The sequence below is a fragment of the Perognathus longimembris genome, chromosome 21 (genome assembly GCF_023159225.1).
Source record: "Perognathus longimembris pacificus isolate PPM17 chromosome 21, ASM2315922v1, whole genome shotgun sequence".
Taxonomy (NCBI): domain Eukaryota; kingdom Metazoa; phylum Chordata; class Mammalia; order Rodentia; family Heteromyidae; genus Perognathus; species Perognathus longimembris.
Window position 1 is genome coordinate 187,024 of NC_063181.1, and position 19,190 is coordinate 206,213.

The 19,190-nt window shown below is 40.5% G+C and overlaps 1 protein-coding gene across 2 annotated transcripts in view; it reads right to left on the reverse strand.

Moving 5' to 3' along the window:
- Positions 1-897: 897 nt before the first annotated feature.
- The window catches only part of Erich1 (glutamate rich 1), a 56,649-nt gene continuing 38,356 nt past the window's right edge, over positions 898-19,190 (reverse strand). Inside the window, exons 4-7 of one of the 2 annotated variants that reach the window (XM_048330458.1) lie at positions 7,004-7,477; positions 3,957-4,151; positions 1,165-1,644; positions 898-946 (exon numbers count right to left, since the gene is read on the reverse strand). In XM_048330458.1, the coding sequence (XP_048186415.1) occupies positions 1,565-1,644; positions 3,957-4,151; positions 7,004-7,477 (749 nt within the window). In that variant the 3' untranslated portion in view covers positions 898-946; positions 1,165-1,564. Of the gene's footprint in view, positions 947-1,164; positions 1,645-3,956; positions 4,152-7,003; positions 7,481-19,190 lie in introns of both variants that reach the window. The other variant, XM_048330457.1, reaches the window with a different exon arrangement.

The window sequence follows — 19,190 nt, forward strand, 5'->3', positions numbered from 1 at the left end:
GAGCTAAATATTTTATGTCTTTGCTCTTATGTTGAAACTAGACCTAAAGACATGCATGTTCATGGACGTTACATGTGCACACATACACAGACAGTATTCACTGAGGAAGGGACAGTCTCTTTAACCATGGTGTTGAGAACCTGGACATTCACAAGTAAAACAATAAGGTGGGATCCATCATCACACCATACACAAAAGTTAACTAAATGGATTAATGCTTAAGCATCAGAATTAAAACCATAAAACTCTTAGAATTAAACACAAGATAAAACCTTTATGGCATCAAGTTGGCAATAGTTTCTGAGACCTGAAGCATAAGCAAAATGCACAAAAACTGAGTAGATATGAATTAAAAATTTCAGTATATCAAAGGATACCACCAAGCGAATGAAAAAGCAAGCCTCAGAATTGGGCGGGAATATTTCTAGATCACATATTTTATAATCTGGTAATCTAATTCTGATATACTCAGAATATGGATAGAGTCAATGTTCTCTAAGAATATAGTACCAACAGTGGACACTTAAAAAACTTGACTACTTTGATGACAAGAAGAAAGCTAAAACAGGGAAAACAGGCTATTGACATTCTCAATGTAGAGAAGAAAAAAAATGAACTTAGCTATTTTCAAGCTATGTGAACTAGACTTTTTTTAATACCAATAAGGGGTGTGTGTGTGTGTGTGTGTGTGTGTGTGTGTGTGTGTGTGTGTATGCAGTTCTGGGGCTTGAATTCAGGGCCTGGATGCTGTCACTGAGCTTTTATTTGTTCATAGTTAGCACTCCTCCACTTGAATCACAGGTCTACTTCCACCATTTTTAATGTTTAATTGGAGATAAGAATGTCATGGACATTCCTTCCCAGGCTGGCTTTGATCAGGTATCCTGAGCTCTCAGCCTCCGAGTAGCTAGGATTACAGGCATAAACCACCAGTGCCTGGTTTCTACTAAGACATTCTTTTTCTTTTTTGGCCAGTCCTGGGCCTTGGACTCAGGGCCTGAGCACTGTCCCTGGCTTCTTCCCGCTCAAGGCTAGCACTCTGCCACTTGAGCCACAGCGCCGCTTCTGGCCGTTTTCTGTATATGTGGTGCTGGGGAATCGAACCTAGGGCCTTGTGTATCCGAGGCAGGCACTCTTGCCACTAGGCTATATCCCCAGCCCTACTAAGGCATTCTTAAAACAAACATTTTTTTTAAACCACAAGGTGATTTACAATTTTATAAAAATATATGACAAGTTCAAACTAGTTTATTTAACAGAATGTCAACTTCTGATTTTTACAAGAATAAAAAAATCAAGTTTTCTGTTGTAATTCTAGATAAACACACAGGTAAAAGTAAGTGAAAAAATTTAAATGTTACCCCAAATTCTCATTTAAATATTCAGAAGACATTTTACCCATTATATACAAACACAGGAATAAACAATGTATTAAATTCTACAGGATTTAAGCTTCAAAGAAAATATTGGAAACTTAATTTTCTTTGTACATAGAATAAGCTCTCAGTCCATTTCATATCTCGTTACATCTTCAATTACATATAGCTCTTCTTAAAGAGATACACTAATTTTGTTCACTGTTTTTCTCAGGAAAGATTTGTGTGATCCAGTAATTAAAGAAAGCTGAAATTACTTTAGCATGGTCTGGAAGGCAAAATAAAACACAAGATAAAATAAAACAACAATAAATAGATATATAATAGATGGTTATTTTATAGATATTACCCTTTGGGTCTACAGTAAGCCTTGTAGTAATCTAATAAAATGCAATCTTGGCATAAAAGTAGAGTGACAGTGATGTAATACAGTGTCCTCATCACACATGATGTCACAGATATGACAAAATGTTGGATAAGTTCTGACCCTCTGCATTCCCATGCAGGCCCTTAAGTTTTACTAGGCTCATATCTCATACCATCCCCACATTAATACTACAGGTTATAAATCTGAACTGAAAGACAAGCACATGCAAATTGAAATTAAAAGGAAATAGAAGTGTGAAAGGCAGAAAAAGTAGAATAGTAAGCAAGGTGATCCAAAAGTCACACAGCACTCAGCTTTCATGAAGCCAGTGCTGTGCCATGATAGCCAGAGCAAACGACCAAGGATAACAATGTGTCCCCCAAATCATCTGTCAAATCCCCATGGCTTCCTGAGGAATTATAGTTCTAAATCAAGAGTCTCTTCAAATGTCTGGCCTTATAACATCTGGAGATATCTGGATTTAGTTTAGGATGGGTCTACTACTTCTAAGGTCCTCAGCCACAGGGTGCAAAAACTAACTCTGAGGGGCCCATCCCCCAGATCTGGGCAGATTCAGCACTGTTCCTAGAGTTGATCCATGACTGCTGATATTGACACTTCATTTCCAGATTGGATCAGATCCAGAGAACTGGTGCAAGGAGACAGGGTCTGACCTCCTGCCAACTCCACAGAAGCCCTCCAATATCCTCCTGAGACTAACATTTTTCTGGTAAGACCAAGGTGCCAGATCTATGTAAAATGCCTTTCCTCACAGGATGATGACAGTAAATACTACAAAGGCTTATAGGAGAGCTGGACACAGAAATTCCTACAGCACCCTCAGTGCATGAATGTGAGAGTGTCCAGTGAATGGCAGCCCTGCCTCAGTAACACAGGTCTGTGGCACAATGTGACATCCAAGTGTGAGGTCCACATATTTCCAAGCACCAGCCTGGTCCTAACAACTTGAAAGTATTGAGTATGTGAGAGGGGTTTACAACCTACTCAAGTGGAATGTCTCAGATTTAGAAGAATTACTGAGGCAGTAGGAGAGAAGAAACAGGGAAGACAGCATTGTACTTTTCTTTAAACACATCTCACAGAGATGAGAGACACACTACCAGTTTGAATTCACAAGCTACTTTTATGAAGAAAACTTAACTCTAATGAGTTGTATGGGCCAAATCTTGTCACTAGCTCAATTGAAACTTGCCTAGTTCTTTTCTTGATGAGGCTTGTGTTCCACTTTGTGTCTGCAGGATTTAGTGTCTTTCATGGCATACGGTCCCACACATGGCATTGGTTAGGGCTAAGCATAGCTGACCCTGCACACTATAGTATGCATAGAGTAGTATCCAATAAAGACTGAAGTAAACAAAATAATGATCACTATAAAAATCCAATATTCTGTCCTTACAGTGATTTTTGAAGAAGGTATCAAAAAAAAATCTTTGAAGGACAGAAATATTTTTCCTTTTATCAACTCAGCAGAGGAAAGGGAAAACACAAATTTTTATACTCCTTTATTTATTTATTTATTTATTTATTTTTGGCCAGTCCTGGGCCTTGGACTCAGGGCCTAAGCACTGTCCCTGGCTTCTTCCTGCTCAAGGCTAGCACTCTGCCACTTGAGCCACAGCGCCGCTTCTGGCCGTTTTCTGTATATGTGGTGCTGGGGAATCAAACCTAGGGCCTCGGGTATCCGAGGCAGGCACTCTTGCCACTAGGCTATATCCCCAGCCCTATTTATTTTAATACTGGTTCTGGGCTTGAATTTAGGGCCTGGGTCCTGTCCCTGAACTTGTTTCTTCCTCAAGGCTAGCACTCTACTAATTGAGCCACAGCTCTACTTCCAGATTTTAAGGGGGTAATTGGAGATAATAGCCTAACGGACTTTTCTGCCTGGGCTGGCTTTGAACTGTGATCCTCCAATCTCAGCCTCATGAGTAGCTAGAATTACAGGCATGAGCCATCAGTGCCCTGCATGTACTTGTATTTTAACTTAGAAAAACTAAGAGTTGATAGTCTACAGTCTGGAAAGCTAGATGATACATACCTTTCTGCATACATCAGAAGGGCTTTTTTTTTTTTTAATATATCAAGCAGATGTATAAAAGCCCCATTTCTCTGTGGGACTCTACTCTTTTAGGCCATATGTGCATTGTTTTCTAATCCTTTGGTGCTTGGAAGAATTTTCAAAGTACTGTACTTACCAGAGGGCATCATGCAATGTTCTGGGAACATATCCAGAGCCCTCTTCAGTCGTTCAGTGTCTTGCAGAAGAAGCAGTGTTTTCATGTGGTCCAGAATGAATATATCTGAGGGAGGCATGCTATGAGACTCAAGGCAGTGTAGCAGTTCCTTGGTGGTTTCCATGCACACAGTTGAATCTGGGTCTTTGGAGATACCTAAAAGAAGTCAGCATCACACAGAGATGTCTGGGATATAAAAAGCTCCAGGAGAAAGAATGACAGCAGAACTCTAAAAAGTAAACCTAGGATGGGATGCCACTGTTTGATTAACAATGGAAACCTGGCCACTGTTTACATATCTGATATTTGAATACTTTCTAAGTGTGACACAGGATATGAAGTTAGGACAGCAGCAGGAAAAACTAGATAGTGAAATCAAATTCTTCATATGTGCTGTGTATCTTTTAAAACAGAGTAAGATAGCTGGGTTCTCTTGGGTATACTGAAGGTTCACCATTAGCTGAGGAGTTGTCTTCCCAAGACCAGCACCTCAATCACATGCTGCTTTTTAAGATTTGTTTCTTTATCTCTGGTTTTCAGCAGCTTGACTGTAATGTGCTCTGGAATGATGTTATCCATATTAATCCTGGTTGAGTCCACAGGATTTGGACCTATGATGTGTATCATTTATTAAGAAATAAAATGCAATCAGGGTAATACAGTGGTAAACCCACTAGTCTCTTATCATTTCAGAAGCCTACCTCCTTAGATAAAGCTCCTGCTCTGTTTCTTCTTCTTAGATTCCTGCTGAAAGAGTACCAGACCTTTTTTTTCTGGATCCATATTGGTTAGGATTTTTTCTTTATTTTTCATTCTTTAAATTTCTCTCTCTCTCTCTCTCTCTCTTTTTTTTTTTTTTAAAGAATACTCTCCAGGGGCTGGGGATATGGCCTAGTGGCTAGAGTGCTTGCCTTGTAGACATGAGGCCCTGGGTTCGATTCCCCAGCACCACATATACAGAAAACGGCCAGAAGTGGCGCTGTGGCTCAAGTGGCAGAGTGCTAGCCTTGAGCGGGAAGAAGCCAGGGACAGTGCTCAGGCCCTGAGTTCAAGGCCCAGGACTAGCCAAAAAAAAAAAAGAATACTCTCCTGGTCATGGAGGACTGAAGTTGCAGTTAAGATGCTGGCACGGCCATTCACATTCTGAAGCCTCTACAGGTCATCTATTCTTCAACTCTTTTAGCTTTCCATTCTTTTTCTTTTACCCTTCATCTGGGAACTTTACTTTGATCCATCTTTCCAGTTGCTGCCTTTCTTCTACACTGAATGTAATCTGATGTTTAGACTCATCTTGTGAGTTCTAAATTTCAGTTATATTTCTGAGTTCTAAATTTGATTGTTATAATAGACTGTCATTGTTCTCATCTTTCCTTTAAAAAATATATCTTACCTGTAGTGTTAAAAATCCCTTTCTGGCAGCATCATTGTCTTCTGCTTGTGTTGTTTCCTTTGTGGGATTTCTTATTATATATTCCTGTCTCTTGGAGTACATGAGAAATATCTATAAAATGTGTACAACTCACCCCCCACCAAAAAAAAAAGTCTTGGATGATGCTACTTTGCTGGCCTTTTGCCTTGCTAGGCAGAACTGGAAAAGTTAACTTCACTTTCAGGGGTAACGTCTAAAGCAGGGTGGGCTGCATGTCTGGCAAAGAGTTGCTCTACTTTGGCTTGTTCTCAAGGCAGTGGAGATGGAAAGGACCTCGCCTGCTTAGTTCCCAGGCTTCTATTATCAGAGACTTTTTACTTGGCTGTTGTTCCTTCAATTCTATTCTGTGGCCACCTTTCTATTAGCTCTGCACTCTACTTACACAAATACATTGCTGATCTGTTTGCCTTGTTTATTCTTCCTCAGATCTTCATGTAAGGTTCTATAACTAGGATTAGTAAACACCTGGAAGAAAAAAGTGGCCATAGAATGTTGGCTGTCCTGGCTATGGCATTCTAGAATTTTGTCTTATTAGAGATGATGTCCTCAGTAGCTCTTACATGTATTCTGGCTTTTCTAGTTATTTTATAGTCTTCTATCATTCACAGTTTAGAAAATATACTAAACTTTCTTGAATCCTACTTCTACTCTGCAGAGTATCAGCTATATTTCCCATCTGTGGCATTTGGTTATTGCCAGGTATGTTTAAATGTGTCATTGAGACATGCTGATAAGCACGCTAAAGAAGAAAGGGTAACTGAAGGTCACTTGTAAGCACGTTGTTGGTTAAACTGACAGATTAATGGTAGCTTTGTATCAGTGTTTAAATCAGTTATATTCTCTAATATTATAAAGCCAATGCTTCTTAGTTATATCAATAAAGATGTAAATAGGAAGGTATCTGGCTGACATCTGAATCCATTCCTTTACTCTGGATCTTCAGTGGGAAAGCATCCTGCTTGCTAGGAGTAACTTTTGCTGTGATCATGTGACCATGCTGGTTCCTGATGGATACTTGCTTCTTTCTAGTTCTCAGGTCAGTTGCTAATAAAGCAAGTGATGAAAGGATAAAGCTACTTTTATTTTTAATATCCTATATCTACAAATAATTATTAAAAATACTTTGCTTTACTGCCAATTTAAATCAGGAAGTTATATGTGGGAGAGCAAAGTAAACGTCTCACAAAAACAGCACTGTGTTTCTTTTAGCTTTCTAGTGGTTTATAAAAATGTAGAGGGTCAAATCCCTAACACAATTTATCTTTATTCAGAAATATAGCCCAGAACACTGATATACTCACTCTGAAGTCTGACTTTAGAGGAATAAAGAACATGAGCCCAAACTATGCAACCAGCATAGCACTGTCCACTGACTCATCTCAAAATGCACAAAGTGCACAAGGAGCCAGGTCCCAGTCCAGCTCTCTGATGGTAGAATTTAAATAGTTTGATATGTGCCTTGAAACTATTTACTTGAAATATTTTAAGATGTTTCATATTTTAAACATTTAAGTATTTTACTGTATTTGGAGAGTTTCCAAACATTAAGAAGACACAATTATCCAAAGAAAAAACTTACCATCATAAAAATATATTTCTTGTGTTGACTTCAGAAAGTTTAGGACACTATCTGCCTTGTGGGTAATGTCACCATATTCTTGAGAGGCATGTTTGGTTGTGCCCTCCTCGCTGAGGTCCTCCTCACCCTCCTCAAAGGGGTCTTGGGCTCCTCTCAGTTCTTCCTGATCACTGCTACTCTCTTCTGGTTGGTACAAGAAACTAACACCAGAAGCCTTCTTTACCAAACCAGCTTCTTTCTTCCTCCTCATTTGCTGTTTCTTTTTCAGCTTCCGCTTTTTATTTTTGCTCATTTTTGGCCCATCTGTGTGCTGTGACTGTAGTTTTTCTTGTAAAAGACTCTGCTGTTTTTCTAATTCTGCTTGTTCTTCTAATTCTGCTTGTTCTAAATGATCATTATTAGGATTTTTAAGTTTTTTCTTTGGTTTATGCTTTCTAATTCTTCTTCTCTTTGGTTGAACAAGAGGATCCTGATCTGCTTTAAAAATTCAAATACAACAATTTTCAGTGCAATGGGACTGTAACGGCACAGGCTAAATTTTCCATCAGAATCAGTTTGGTGATTATTCACTTTACCTTAAGCAACTGCACGATCAAAGACTCTAGAACTAACCATAATGACTGAATTTGCTCATCCTTCTTCCCTCCATTCATGTATCCTTCTTCTCATTGCCCTGCCCCCATCAAAATGTTTCAGTTTCCTGGTACTCATTTCCTTAAATGGTTTATTAGTTGTTCAAAGTAGTTACACTGTTACTCTTCCTCTAAGTAGACCATCCTTTAGTCAGCCTGTTGGTGTGTATATGCACATAATCCTGTATGTACATTTATGCATGTTTAATCTAACTTCTACATATGAGAGAAAACATGTGCCATTTGTTTCTGAACATGACTTCTTTCATCTAACATAATTTTCCTAGGTCCATCCATTTCCCTGCAAATGACAACATTATTCTTTGATGAGTAAAATTTCATTATATATATATATGTACCACATTTTCTTGATCCACTCATTTCTCGTAGGGCATCTGGGCTGTTCCTCTAGCTTGGCTATTGTGTTTTTGAAGGAGAGCTCTCAGCTTTCTCTGGATACACTTAGTGACTGCATCTATGAAACCTCCTGCTTTCTTGAACTTGGCACAAATCCACAAGTAGTCTTTATAAAATCATGATATAAAATTATGGTGTAGCTCATGATTAGTGTTTTTTTTTATGGCTTTCCTTGGCCACTAGTGGATTTCTGAATACAGTATGTTCCATTTCAAGTGTGAATTGATACCAAGGATCTGCTAAGTGTGGGTAACAAATCAATGCTGATTCCAAATACCCAAATAGCTGATTCTGAAGCTATCTATAAAATATTAATGTTCAAAAAATGGTCTATGAAAAAAAGGTCTATGTTTACGAAACTTTTTATTTTTCAAGTTGTTTTGAAAATTAAAAATTATCCTCATTGGTATGTATGTGTTTCACTTCATTAATTTGGAGGAAAGAATACATAGGTATTTTATCATCCCAAGGATCCCATCTGGGAGCTAGTGTAACAGGTCATAGGGATGGTGGGGACCTTAAACCACCCATCACTAGGACGAAAGCAGAATTCTTCATCTTCTCTTCAGATTCCTTGGGAGCACCTCCCCTGTGGACAGCTTCTACCAGGCCATCTAACTAATGGCCAACTTTATTCTCAGAAGTTTATTTCTCCTTCTCCATCTACTTTTATGTGAGTCCTGGGACTTAAACTCTGGGACTAGTCCGCTATCACTGGAGCCACAGCTCTATTTCTGGCTTCTTCCTTTTTTTTTTTTTTTACTTTATTTTTAAAAAATTTACTGTCAAATTGATGTACAAAGAGGTTACAGTTAGGCCTCTTCTTCCTTTTTAAAAAGATGGTTAACTGGAGATAAGAGTCTCATGGACTTTTCTGCTCAGGCTAGCTTTGAACTGCGATTCTCAGATCTAGGATTACAGACATGAGCCATGAGCTCCCAGCAGCCTCTCTCTCTCTCTCTCTCTCTCTCTCTCTCTCTCTCTCTCTCTCTCTCTCTCTCTCTCTCTCTCTCTCTCTCCTCTCCTCTCCTCTCCCCCCCACCCCGTCTCTCATCCTGGGGCTCAAACTCTGGGCCTGGGCCTGTGCACAGTCCTTGAGCTCCTTTTTGCTCAAGGCTAGCACTCTACCACTTGAGTTATAGCACCACTCCTGGATTTTTGTTGTGATTAATTAAAAGTAGGAGTCTCACTGGCTTTCCTGCCCAGACTGAGTGGACATTAGTGTCACTAGAGCACAAAGCTCATGTATCTTATAGGTGCTGATTTTATGTTCATTTGGATCTATGTATTTCTTTTTTTTTTTTTTTTTTTTTGGCCAGTCATGGGCCTTGGACTCAGAGCCTGAGCACTGTCCCTGGCTTCTTCCCGCTCAAGGCTAGCACTCTGCCACTTGAGCCACAGCGCCGCTTCTGGCCGTTTTCAGTATATGTGGTGCTGGGGAATCGAACCTAGGGCCTCGTGTATATGAGGCAGGCACTCTTGCCACTAGGCTATATCCCCAGCCCTGTATTTCTTATAATGATGCTTTTGTTGTGCAGTTCTCTGCTAAACCAGAAAACATTCCCTAAACTTTAGTTACAAACAAATCTATGTAGATGGAAAGATGTCCATTGATCAAGATTCTTTACTTGACCAAAATGCAGTCAGGACTTTGAACACACATTGGTGCACATATTCCAAAAATCCGGTCAGCCGGAACTCTGCTAAGCCAGTTTAGACATAACTCTTCCCTTCATAACTGATTACGGTGGATACCAGACTTATTTCCTCTGGGGAGCATCTTCCATACTCCCCAGGGGATGTCTGTTCACTTGTCATCGCCCTGCCTTCAGCAAGGATCCTGTCAAGTCATTTTAGTCAGGATCCCCTCCCTACCCCTAATGTGTTTATTCTGGGTGCCAGTCCTGAGATTTAAAATTGGGGCCTAGGCCCTGTCACTGAGCTATTTTTCTCAAGGCTAGAACCCTGACACTGGAGTCATACCTTCACTTCCAGATTTTTTTGATGTTAGTTAACTGGAGACAACTGGAGATGAGACTCTCTTGGACATTCCTACCTGGGCTAGCTTCTAACCCTGATCCTCAGATCTCAGCCTTCTAAGTAGACAGGATTACGTAAAGGCACGAGCCACTGGCTCTCAGCTCTAATGTATCTTTTTACAGTTTCCATCCACCACTGCACCTTCTCCTGGCTCTAAATCCCCACCTACCTTTACAGTGTTTAGGCCGAGTCTACTCTCTCTTCCCTGTGAAGATCCAGTACAGTAGTCCCTGTACCTAATGAGATGATCCTGAGTAAAAGCATGTCATGCTATTTTAATCAGTGCTATAAATATATATTTTCCTTAACACCCTGGTGTAACTCACAGTTACAACCCTATGGTATCCTCAAAGCCTCAGCAGAGGAAGCTGACTGGGATAATGACAGGATAATGACCAGAATTATACTTATCACCAACATAAGATATTGAGGACTGTAGTACAATTAACTTTTTAAAATGTCTGCAATATAATTTTTATTTCTAAACTGTGAGTTTCTTTTTGTTATTGTTGTTAGTTGTGGGGCTTGAACTCTGAGCCTGGGTGCCATCCCTGAGCTTTTCAGCTTAAGGCTAGCTCTCTACCACTTGAGCCACATTGTCACTTCTGGTGTTCTGGTGGTTAGCTGGAGATAAGAGTCTCACGGACTTTCCTACCTGGGCTGGCTTTGAACCTCGATCCTCAGATCTCAGTCTTCTGAGTAGCTAGGATTACAGGTGTGAGCCACTGGTGCCCGCTAACTGTTAGTTTCTTTTCTTTTTAAATTTCATTTTATTGTCAATGTGATGTAGAGGGTTACAGTTACAAATGTAAGATAGTGAGTACATTTCTTGTCATACTTGTTACCCGCTCCCTCATTGTTCTAAGTTTCTTTCTTTTTTTTTTTTTTTGGCCAGTCCTGGGCCTTGGACTCAGGGCCTGAGCACTGTCCCTGGCTTCTTTCCGCTCAAGGCTAGCACTCTGCCACTTGAGCCACAGCGCTGCTTCTGGCCGTTTTCTGTATATGTGGTGCTGGGGAATCGAACCTAGGGCCTCGTGTATCCGAGGCAGGCACTCTTGCCACTAGGCTATATCCCCAGTCCCTAAGTAAGTTTCTTAAACAAAGATGCAATGCATATGTTATAGGCAGAAATCTAGCATTTACTTGTTTCAGATTTCTGTGTAGATGTAAATAACTATGGATGAACTAATTACACATGGCAAAAACACTGGTTAGCCAGGGAAAGTATTGATCTAGTTCTTCTTTATATCCCAGTCTGATTAGAATTTTTTTCTTTTCTTTTTGGGTATAGTAAGGTTTGAATTCAGAGCTTTGTGCTTGCCAGGCATATGCTGTACCACTTGAGAAAGTCACCAGTCCTGAGAATGTTTTATTCATAAGTTAACATTTTTTATAATCTTTTTATGTTTCCATAAAAAGAATGGCCAGGCTACTCTGATCACGGAGCCTAAGGAGGAGACTAGGTCACAAGTTTGCCTCCTGGGCAGTCAGTGTCCTATAAAAAGTAAAACAGTACAAAGTACACTGCAGCAGGCTCTGAAGCTCAGGAATCTGTTTTCTAAGAGCAGGCATAGATGCTGCGGGTAAGAGGGCATGACAGACATATGGCCATGAAGGAAATGATGCATACTAACATCATGGCTGATGTCCACATGACTTGCTAGACCACCAGGCATGGGCTTAGCAGCCTTCCCTACCTCCCCAGCAGGCACTCCTGGGCAAACAAACATCTCAGCTCCTACAGTCCTCAGGCCCAATGCTTGTGTTCAACTGCCAGGATTGGCTGTGGCCTATGCTGATCATTCCTGTGATTACCATGTTAACTTCTCCTCAGCCCGGAACCCTACGTGCTTTAGTGACAGACTCTCCTTGGAAGTTTACTCCAATAGTCCTGTCCATCACATTCACATTACTGCATCTGCTGCACTTTGTTGCCAGCACCCCAACACAGCTTTTTCTCCCTCTATCCTGAAACCAACAAGACATTGCTGTCCGTTTTCAATGGGGAAGGTTCTTTATGGCAGCCACTGGAACAGACACACATGTATGCATTTCAAGTGTGGTTCCAGTGACATGGAGACCAAATATTAGATCTTACTTTACTCAACTAAAATGCAAGTGCAAGAGCCACAGTGTCCAAAGTCTGCTGTTCTGGGCAGTGTGGCAGGAGTGAAAGAAGGCCCCAGGAGGTTCATCCCTGTATGATGCCAGTGGGGAAACTCAGAACCAGGTCAAATGGCAAGGTTTAGAAAGATATGTGTTCCATTCGTCAAGAAATGCATCTTCCAGGGCTGGGGATATAGCCTAGTGGCAAGAGTGCCTGCCTCGGATACACGAGGCCCTAGGTTCGATTCCCCAGCACCACATATACAGAAAACAGCCAGAAGCGGCGCTGTGGCTCAAGTGGCAGAGTGCTAGCCTTGAGCGGGAAGAAGCCAGGACAGTGCTCAGGCCCTGAGTCCAAGGCCCAGGACTGGCCAAAAAAAAAAAAAAAAAAAAAAGAAATGCATCTTCCCATAGGCTCTACTCCAAAGTTACTTGAGCTGATCCAAAACTTCAGCAAAGTAGCAGGATATAAAATAAATCCTCAAAAACGAATGGCTTTTCTTTTTTTTTTTTTGGATTTAGAACTTTGTTTTATTTAAATGTGTTCTTCATGCTACAATGCAACCCTTTAAAATCAATCAAATACATAACATTAAAATGCTTTCTCAAAACTTATTGATTTAAATGACAACCCACAACCACAGCTTCTAAACTTCTACAAGTCAGCTTCAATATCCAAAAGAACACGTTATCATAACTGGAATGAAATCCCATCGCAATGCAAATTTAAGAAAACTGAAGAATATTATCAGACTACCAAAATTTATTTAATATGTCTACTTCTTAACTCTAAACTTGTTCCCCAACACTGGGAAAGTTTGTTTTTCTGATACCTGGGTTTAAACTCAGGGCCCCCTGATTACTTGGCCGGTGCTCTACCATTTGAGCTATGCCTCCAACTTGGCTATTTGCTGATTATTTTGGAGATGAGTCTCATAGACTTCCCTGCCCAGACTGGCTTTGAACCTCAATGTTCCAGATCTCAGACTCCGGAGTAGCTAGGATTACAGGTGTAAGCCACCTGTGTCCAGGCAAGAAAAGTTTGAAAACAGAAACTAGCATTTAGGCTCTGCCCCAAGTCAATTAGATCAGAATTTCTGGGACTATTTTTTCTCAAGACCTCTCCCAGCAATTCTTTCAGTTAAAGTTGGGAATCAGAACTCCCACAAAATAGGCTACAGTGTTGTGAACAGACTGTACACACCCTTTATTCTTTTGTGCTGGTACTAGGGCTTGACCTCCAGGCCTGGGTGCTGTCCTTGAGCTTTAAACACCCAATCTTTTATAAAGCAAAGACATACATAAAAATATAAAAAAGCACAGCCTAGGAAAAGTTGAGGGACACAGATAATAGGTTAAAAAGAATCAGAATCATTAGTTTTCTCACCAATGGCTTTTCTATACACCAACAACCTGAAGAGTGAGGGTGAAATCAGGAAAGCAACACCTTTTGCAGTAGCCTCAAAAAACATAGAATATTTAGGAATAACCTTCACCTAAGAAGTGATAGACCTCTATGATGAGAACTTTAAAAACCTGAAAAAGGAAATTAAGGCAGAACTAAGGAAATGGAAAAACCTCCCATAATCCTGGATTGGGAGGAATGACATTGTGAAAATGGCAATATTGCCAAAGGCTATCTACAAGGATACTTAATCTTTGATAAAGGAACTAAAAAAATAGGATGGAAGAAAGACAGGCTATTCAACAAATGGTGCTGGCAAAACTGGTTCAACACCTGTAACAAACTAAAACTAGATCCTTATATATCACCCTGCACCAAAATCAATTCCAAATGGATCAAATGTCGGGGTCTTTGGCCCCCAGCGCTCTCCTGACCTGCGGGAGAGATGGGAAAGCTCGCCCCGACCAGGGTGGGCCAAGAAAGGAGAAGGGTCGACGGACCGCCCGCATCCAGCCCCACCTCACCGGAGGACAATCAGAAGGCTAGGGAGTCAAGTCAGCGCAAGATTTATTGGGGAAGTACGTGCCACTAATATAAGGCACAGGAACCAATCAGGTCTAAGATCGGCAGGAAGGGGAGGGATGAGCTGTCCATCAAGGGCGGAAGAGCTGGGGCATCACAGCCCATAGAACCGCCTCCGGGTTATAACCAAAGACACTTGTAGCAGCTTCCCGTTGCTGTTAGGCACTGCCATCTTAGCCACATGTGGCCCCAAGACTGAGAAACAGGCGGGGCCAGCTAGTTGACTTCCAGGTGTGCCCACAATCAAAGACCTCAAAGTAAAATCAGATGCCCTGAAAACACTACAAGAAGGAATAGGGGAAACACTTGGGCTCCTTGGCACAGGATGAAACTTCCTTAATAAAGGCCCAGAAATGCAACAAATCAAAGAAAGGTTGGACAAATGGGACTGCATCAAACTGCAGAACTTCTGCACGGCAAAGGACATAGCTTGCAAAATAAACAGAAAGCCCACAGATTGGGAGAGCTGTACTGGCCATAAAACGGACAAAGGCCTCATATCTAAAATATAAGCAGAACTAAAAACATTAAATTTCTCCAAAACAAACCCTCAAAGAACCAATGGCCCCCTCAACAAATGGGCCAAAGACCTAAAAGGAGACTTCCCTGAAGAGGAAATGAGAATGGCTAAGAGACACATGAAGAAGTGCTCTACCTCATCGGCCATAAAAGAAATACAAATCAAAACAACACTGAGATTCTACCTCACCCCAGTAAGTATGTCCATTATCAGGAAAACTAATAATAACAAATAGTGGAGGGGATGTGGCCAAAAGGAAACCCTACTACATCATTGGCGGAATATAAAGTTGTTCAACCATTCTGGAAAGCAGTGTGGAGGTTCCTCAGAAGGCTAAACATAGACTTCCCCTATGATCCAGCAGTCCCACTTTTGGGCATCTACCCAAAAGATTACAAGCAAGACCACACTAAAGCCACCAGCACAACTATGTTCATTGCAGCACAATTTGTCATTGCTAAAATATGGAGCCAACCCAGATGCCCCACAGTAGATGAGTGGATCAAGAAAATGTGGTACACAACAGAATTCTACACCTCTATCAGAAAGAATACTGCCCCATTTTTAAGGAAATGGAAGGACTTGGAAAAAATCATACTAAGTGAAGTGACCCAAAGAAACATGAACTCTATGGTTTCCCTCATAGAAAATAATTAGTACATGCCTAGGATAGTCATAGCAAAAGATCACAATAGCTCAATAGCTATGCCTGTATGAACACATTAGATAATGCTAAGCAAAATGAACTCCAAGTTATGGAAATAAGTGGTACATCATTGTTGTAGTTATTTTCAACATACCATGTGAAACCATACGTTTTCTTTCTCTCGTATTCCCTTCCTGTGGTTTTATTCCTGCTATTATTGTAACCAATCTTAGTACCTTGGATACTGTATATATGTGTATTGGAACTAGGGAAGGGAAAGGGAATACCAAAATCGAGAGACAAAAGGTAAAAAGACAAACCATTGCAATAACAATACTTACAAAATCAATTGGTGTAAGCCATCTGTACAACTCATGAGGGGAGGAGGGAAGTGGGGAGGGGGGAGATGGGGAAAAATTAGGGAGGAGGTAACAAGTTAGATAAGAAATGTACTTGCCTTACATACGAAACTGTAAACCCTCTGTACTTCACTTTGACAATAAAGAAAGAAGAAAAAAAGAAATACACCCTATCAAACAGTTAAATACTATATAATTTTGAAAGCATATCCAAAACCAAGTAAAATCTGCTCAGTCAAAAGTTATAATGCAAACTTCCAGTCCATTGTCCCAGCTCTGGGCAATGAATGTGGTCAGTCCAGACCAATAGGACAGAAAAGTCAATATGGTCTCTGCCACCTCTTTCTTGCTGAGATTTCAGGTTTGTCTCTCCTTAGCCTGGCTATGCCTAAATATCTAGAATTCCCTTCTAAACCTTTCCCCACAGTCCCTAGTCATCAACCTTCTAACTCGCCACTAATAGCACTGTCCCACCAGCCCATACCACCCTCTTCCCCAACTCTAAGCTCTACCATTTATAATCACCCAAGGTTAATTACTGTGAAATACTTCTTTATCTGCCTGGCCACAGGGGAATCAGGTAACTTACTGTTCAAAGTAGACAGTGTCAAAAGTGTGAAAGACAGGGAGAAAGAATCGTTCACACTCAAGCAGACCAGAGCATGTGACAATGAGCTGCAGTATGGTCCCAAAGTTCCAGTACCTGCTTGACATGCTGCAGCCTCAGCTTTAGCTCCCCAACTAAGTGGGAAGAGTCATTGTTGGTCCTTGCAGTGGTCTTGTGAAGCTCAGTCTTGCAATGTTCTTGGCCTGAAGCCTGAGAATTACCAATTCATTGGGCAATACCTGACAGAGGTTCCTTGGAATCATTTACCAAGTCAACAGTTTTGTTGATTGGGATGAAAGGTGGAGGCACTTCCCCTCCTACCCCCTGGGGCAGACATTCCTGACCCCTTCCCCCAGCTGACTGAGATTTGCCAATGATTCATTAAGTCAAGAAGAAAAACAGGTAAGGTGTAGCTTTTCCAGTGTTTCAAGGGTCACAGCAGACACCATAGTCAAAAGGAAAATGACAAGAAACTTTACTCAACTTTGAAAGCCTTCACAGATTCTCCCCGTATGCTGTGGAAAAGATTCAGCCCTGTTGACCACATGAAGTGCCTCCAGCTTGCCTCCTCAAGCAGCTTGCTCCAAATATCCAATCACAGCCTGCCAAGAGGCCTAAATTGACTCCAGTGACATAAGGCAAAAAAGAAGCTATAGGAAAATGTCCACAAGGGAACCAGAAACCTGATTATTTATAATTTGATTGAAAATATGCAATTACCAAAGCATACCCTAGAGACATGCAAATTAAAAAAATAATCAATTTGTGAAATTCTCCGAGCACCTACATTCTGAACTGCTGAGCAAAACTGATACCAAAAACAGCCAACACCTTTGGATAATTCTGATTCTCACAGTTATACCAGGTTACATTAAAGTAGGCTTCAGTTACAAGAATACAGTTTAGCTTCTAATTCCCAAGGACACTTGGGAATCTCACCCATGAGAGTGAGACTGACTAGAATATATTGTAAGCATGTGTACAAATGTAACAGTATAACTCCTCCCTCTGTATAACTAATATAAACTAATGAAAAAATCCCAATTACCTAAAAAAATACACAGGACTTTAATATATCAAAATGCTAGATTAACACATAATAGTTTTTTGGGGCTGGGGATATGGCCTAGTGGCAAGAGTGCTTGCCTTGTATACATGAGGCCCTGGGTTCAATTCCCCAGCACCACATATACAGAAAACGGCCAGAAGTGGCACTGTGGCTCAAGTGGCAGAGTGCTAGCCTTGAGCAAGAAGAAGCCAGGGACAGTGCTCAGGCCCTGAGTCCAAGGCCCAGGACTGGCCAAAAAAACAAAACAAAACAAAACAAAACACACACACACTCACACACAAAAAAACACACAATAGTTTAAAAACCTTGCTCTACCTATCTATCCATCTATCTATTGCTTTACTGGAGTGTAAATTCAGAACTTCATGTTTGCAAAGCAGGTGCTCTACCACTTGAACCACTTCCCCAGACCTTTCAAAAATAGCATTTGCTATTTTTGAAATAGCATCTTACTTTATGCCTGGACCAGCCTGAACTATTAGTGCTTCTCCTCATTGCTGGAGTGACAAGTATATGCTACCACTGCTAAACAGTGATGACAAGCATGCTCTGTTATGACCAGCCATTAATTATGATGAAGTCTTGTGAACCTTTCCTTTTGTTCCTGCTGGTCTTGAACTGATTGTCCCAATCTCTGTCTTCCAAGTAGAGCCATCAGCCCAGTTGCATTTTTACAATTTTAAGTGTAGATGCCTGGTGGCCATCAAATATCACCCAAGGAAAGACTGACTTTTCTCTCATAAGGATAAACATACTTATCTATCACTAAACTAAATATTTTGTCATAAATACTTATTAACTGTGCCATTAAATATACATTCTTGTATTTATTTCTGAGTTCTTCCCTAAAAGATATTTTGACATTGAAATAATCTAACTTTTCTAGCTTAGATGTGTGTGTGTGTGTGTGTGTGTATGTGCGTGTTTGTGTATGTGTTTGTGTGTGTCCTGGGGCTTGAACCCAGGGCCTTTGCACTAGCCCTAAGGTTTGTTTTTTTCCATTGTGAATCACAGCTTCACTTCTGATTTTTTTTTTTATGGTAACTAGAATTACAGACATGAGTCACTGGAGCCGGGTTCTAGCTTAGTTTTACATAGGCTTAAAGAAAATGTTTATGTATTTCAGTCTTAAGAACTGACTAAGAGACCTTTGGTAACAGGGCAGTCAGGGCCTTACTCATAAAAAATACTAAGAGGTACTTTTCAAAACATTTAGTCAGATTCATTACCTACAAAAACTTTCTATAAAGTGACCAACAAAATGTTAAACATAAGCATAAAACATAAGCAATAAAGTGGCTAAAAAAATGCCCCAAAGTGCAAAATGTCTTAAATACAACTGTTACAATCATGAAGCAGGTGATTAAATTAAATCCAAAGTTGGATAAAGAAAAATTTTTTTAGTAGAACTAGAAATGTATTAAATAGCTTAAATGAGAAAAAGACATTAAAATTATTCCACACGTTAAGACTGTATATTCCCCGTGCAGTCCGTTAGTGGCCTGCTTCTGGGGGCCGCCGCAGCTTCCTTTAACCTTTGCCTTACTGTGGAAGTGAAAGGCTACCAGGATGGCTGGGTCACTACTTGGACCTGATTGCCAGAGAACTCTGGGCGACTTTCCTAATGTTAAATTATTTGAATATTCAAATTTGAGACAGTAATGTGTAAAACAAAATTTACACGACACAAGAAACAAAGTATTAGGGCTAAATTTAAGACTATTTGTATTTATCTCTTGCCTGTATCCAGTACACAAAAACTTAAATTCAAACAAGAATGGCTTACATCTTGGTACCACAATAT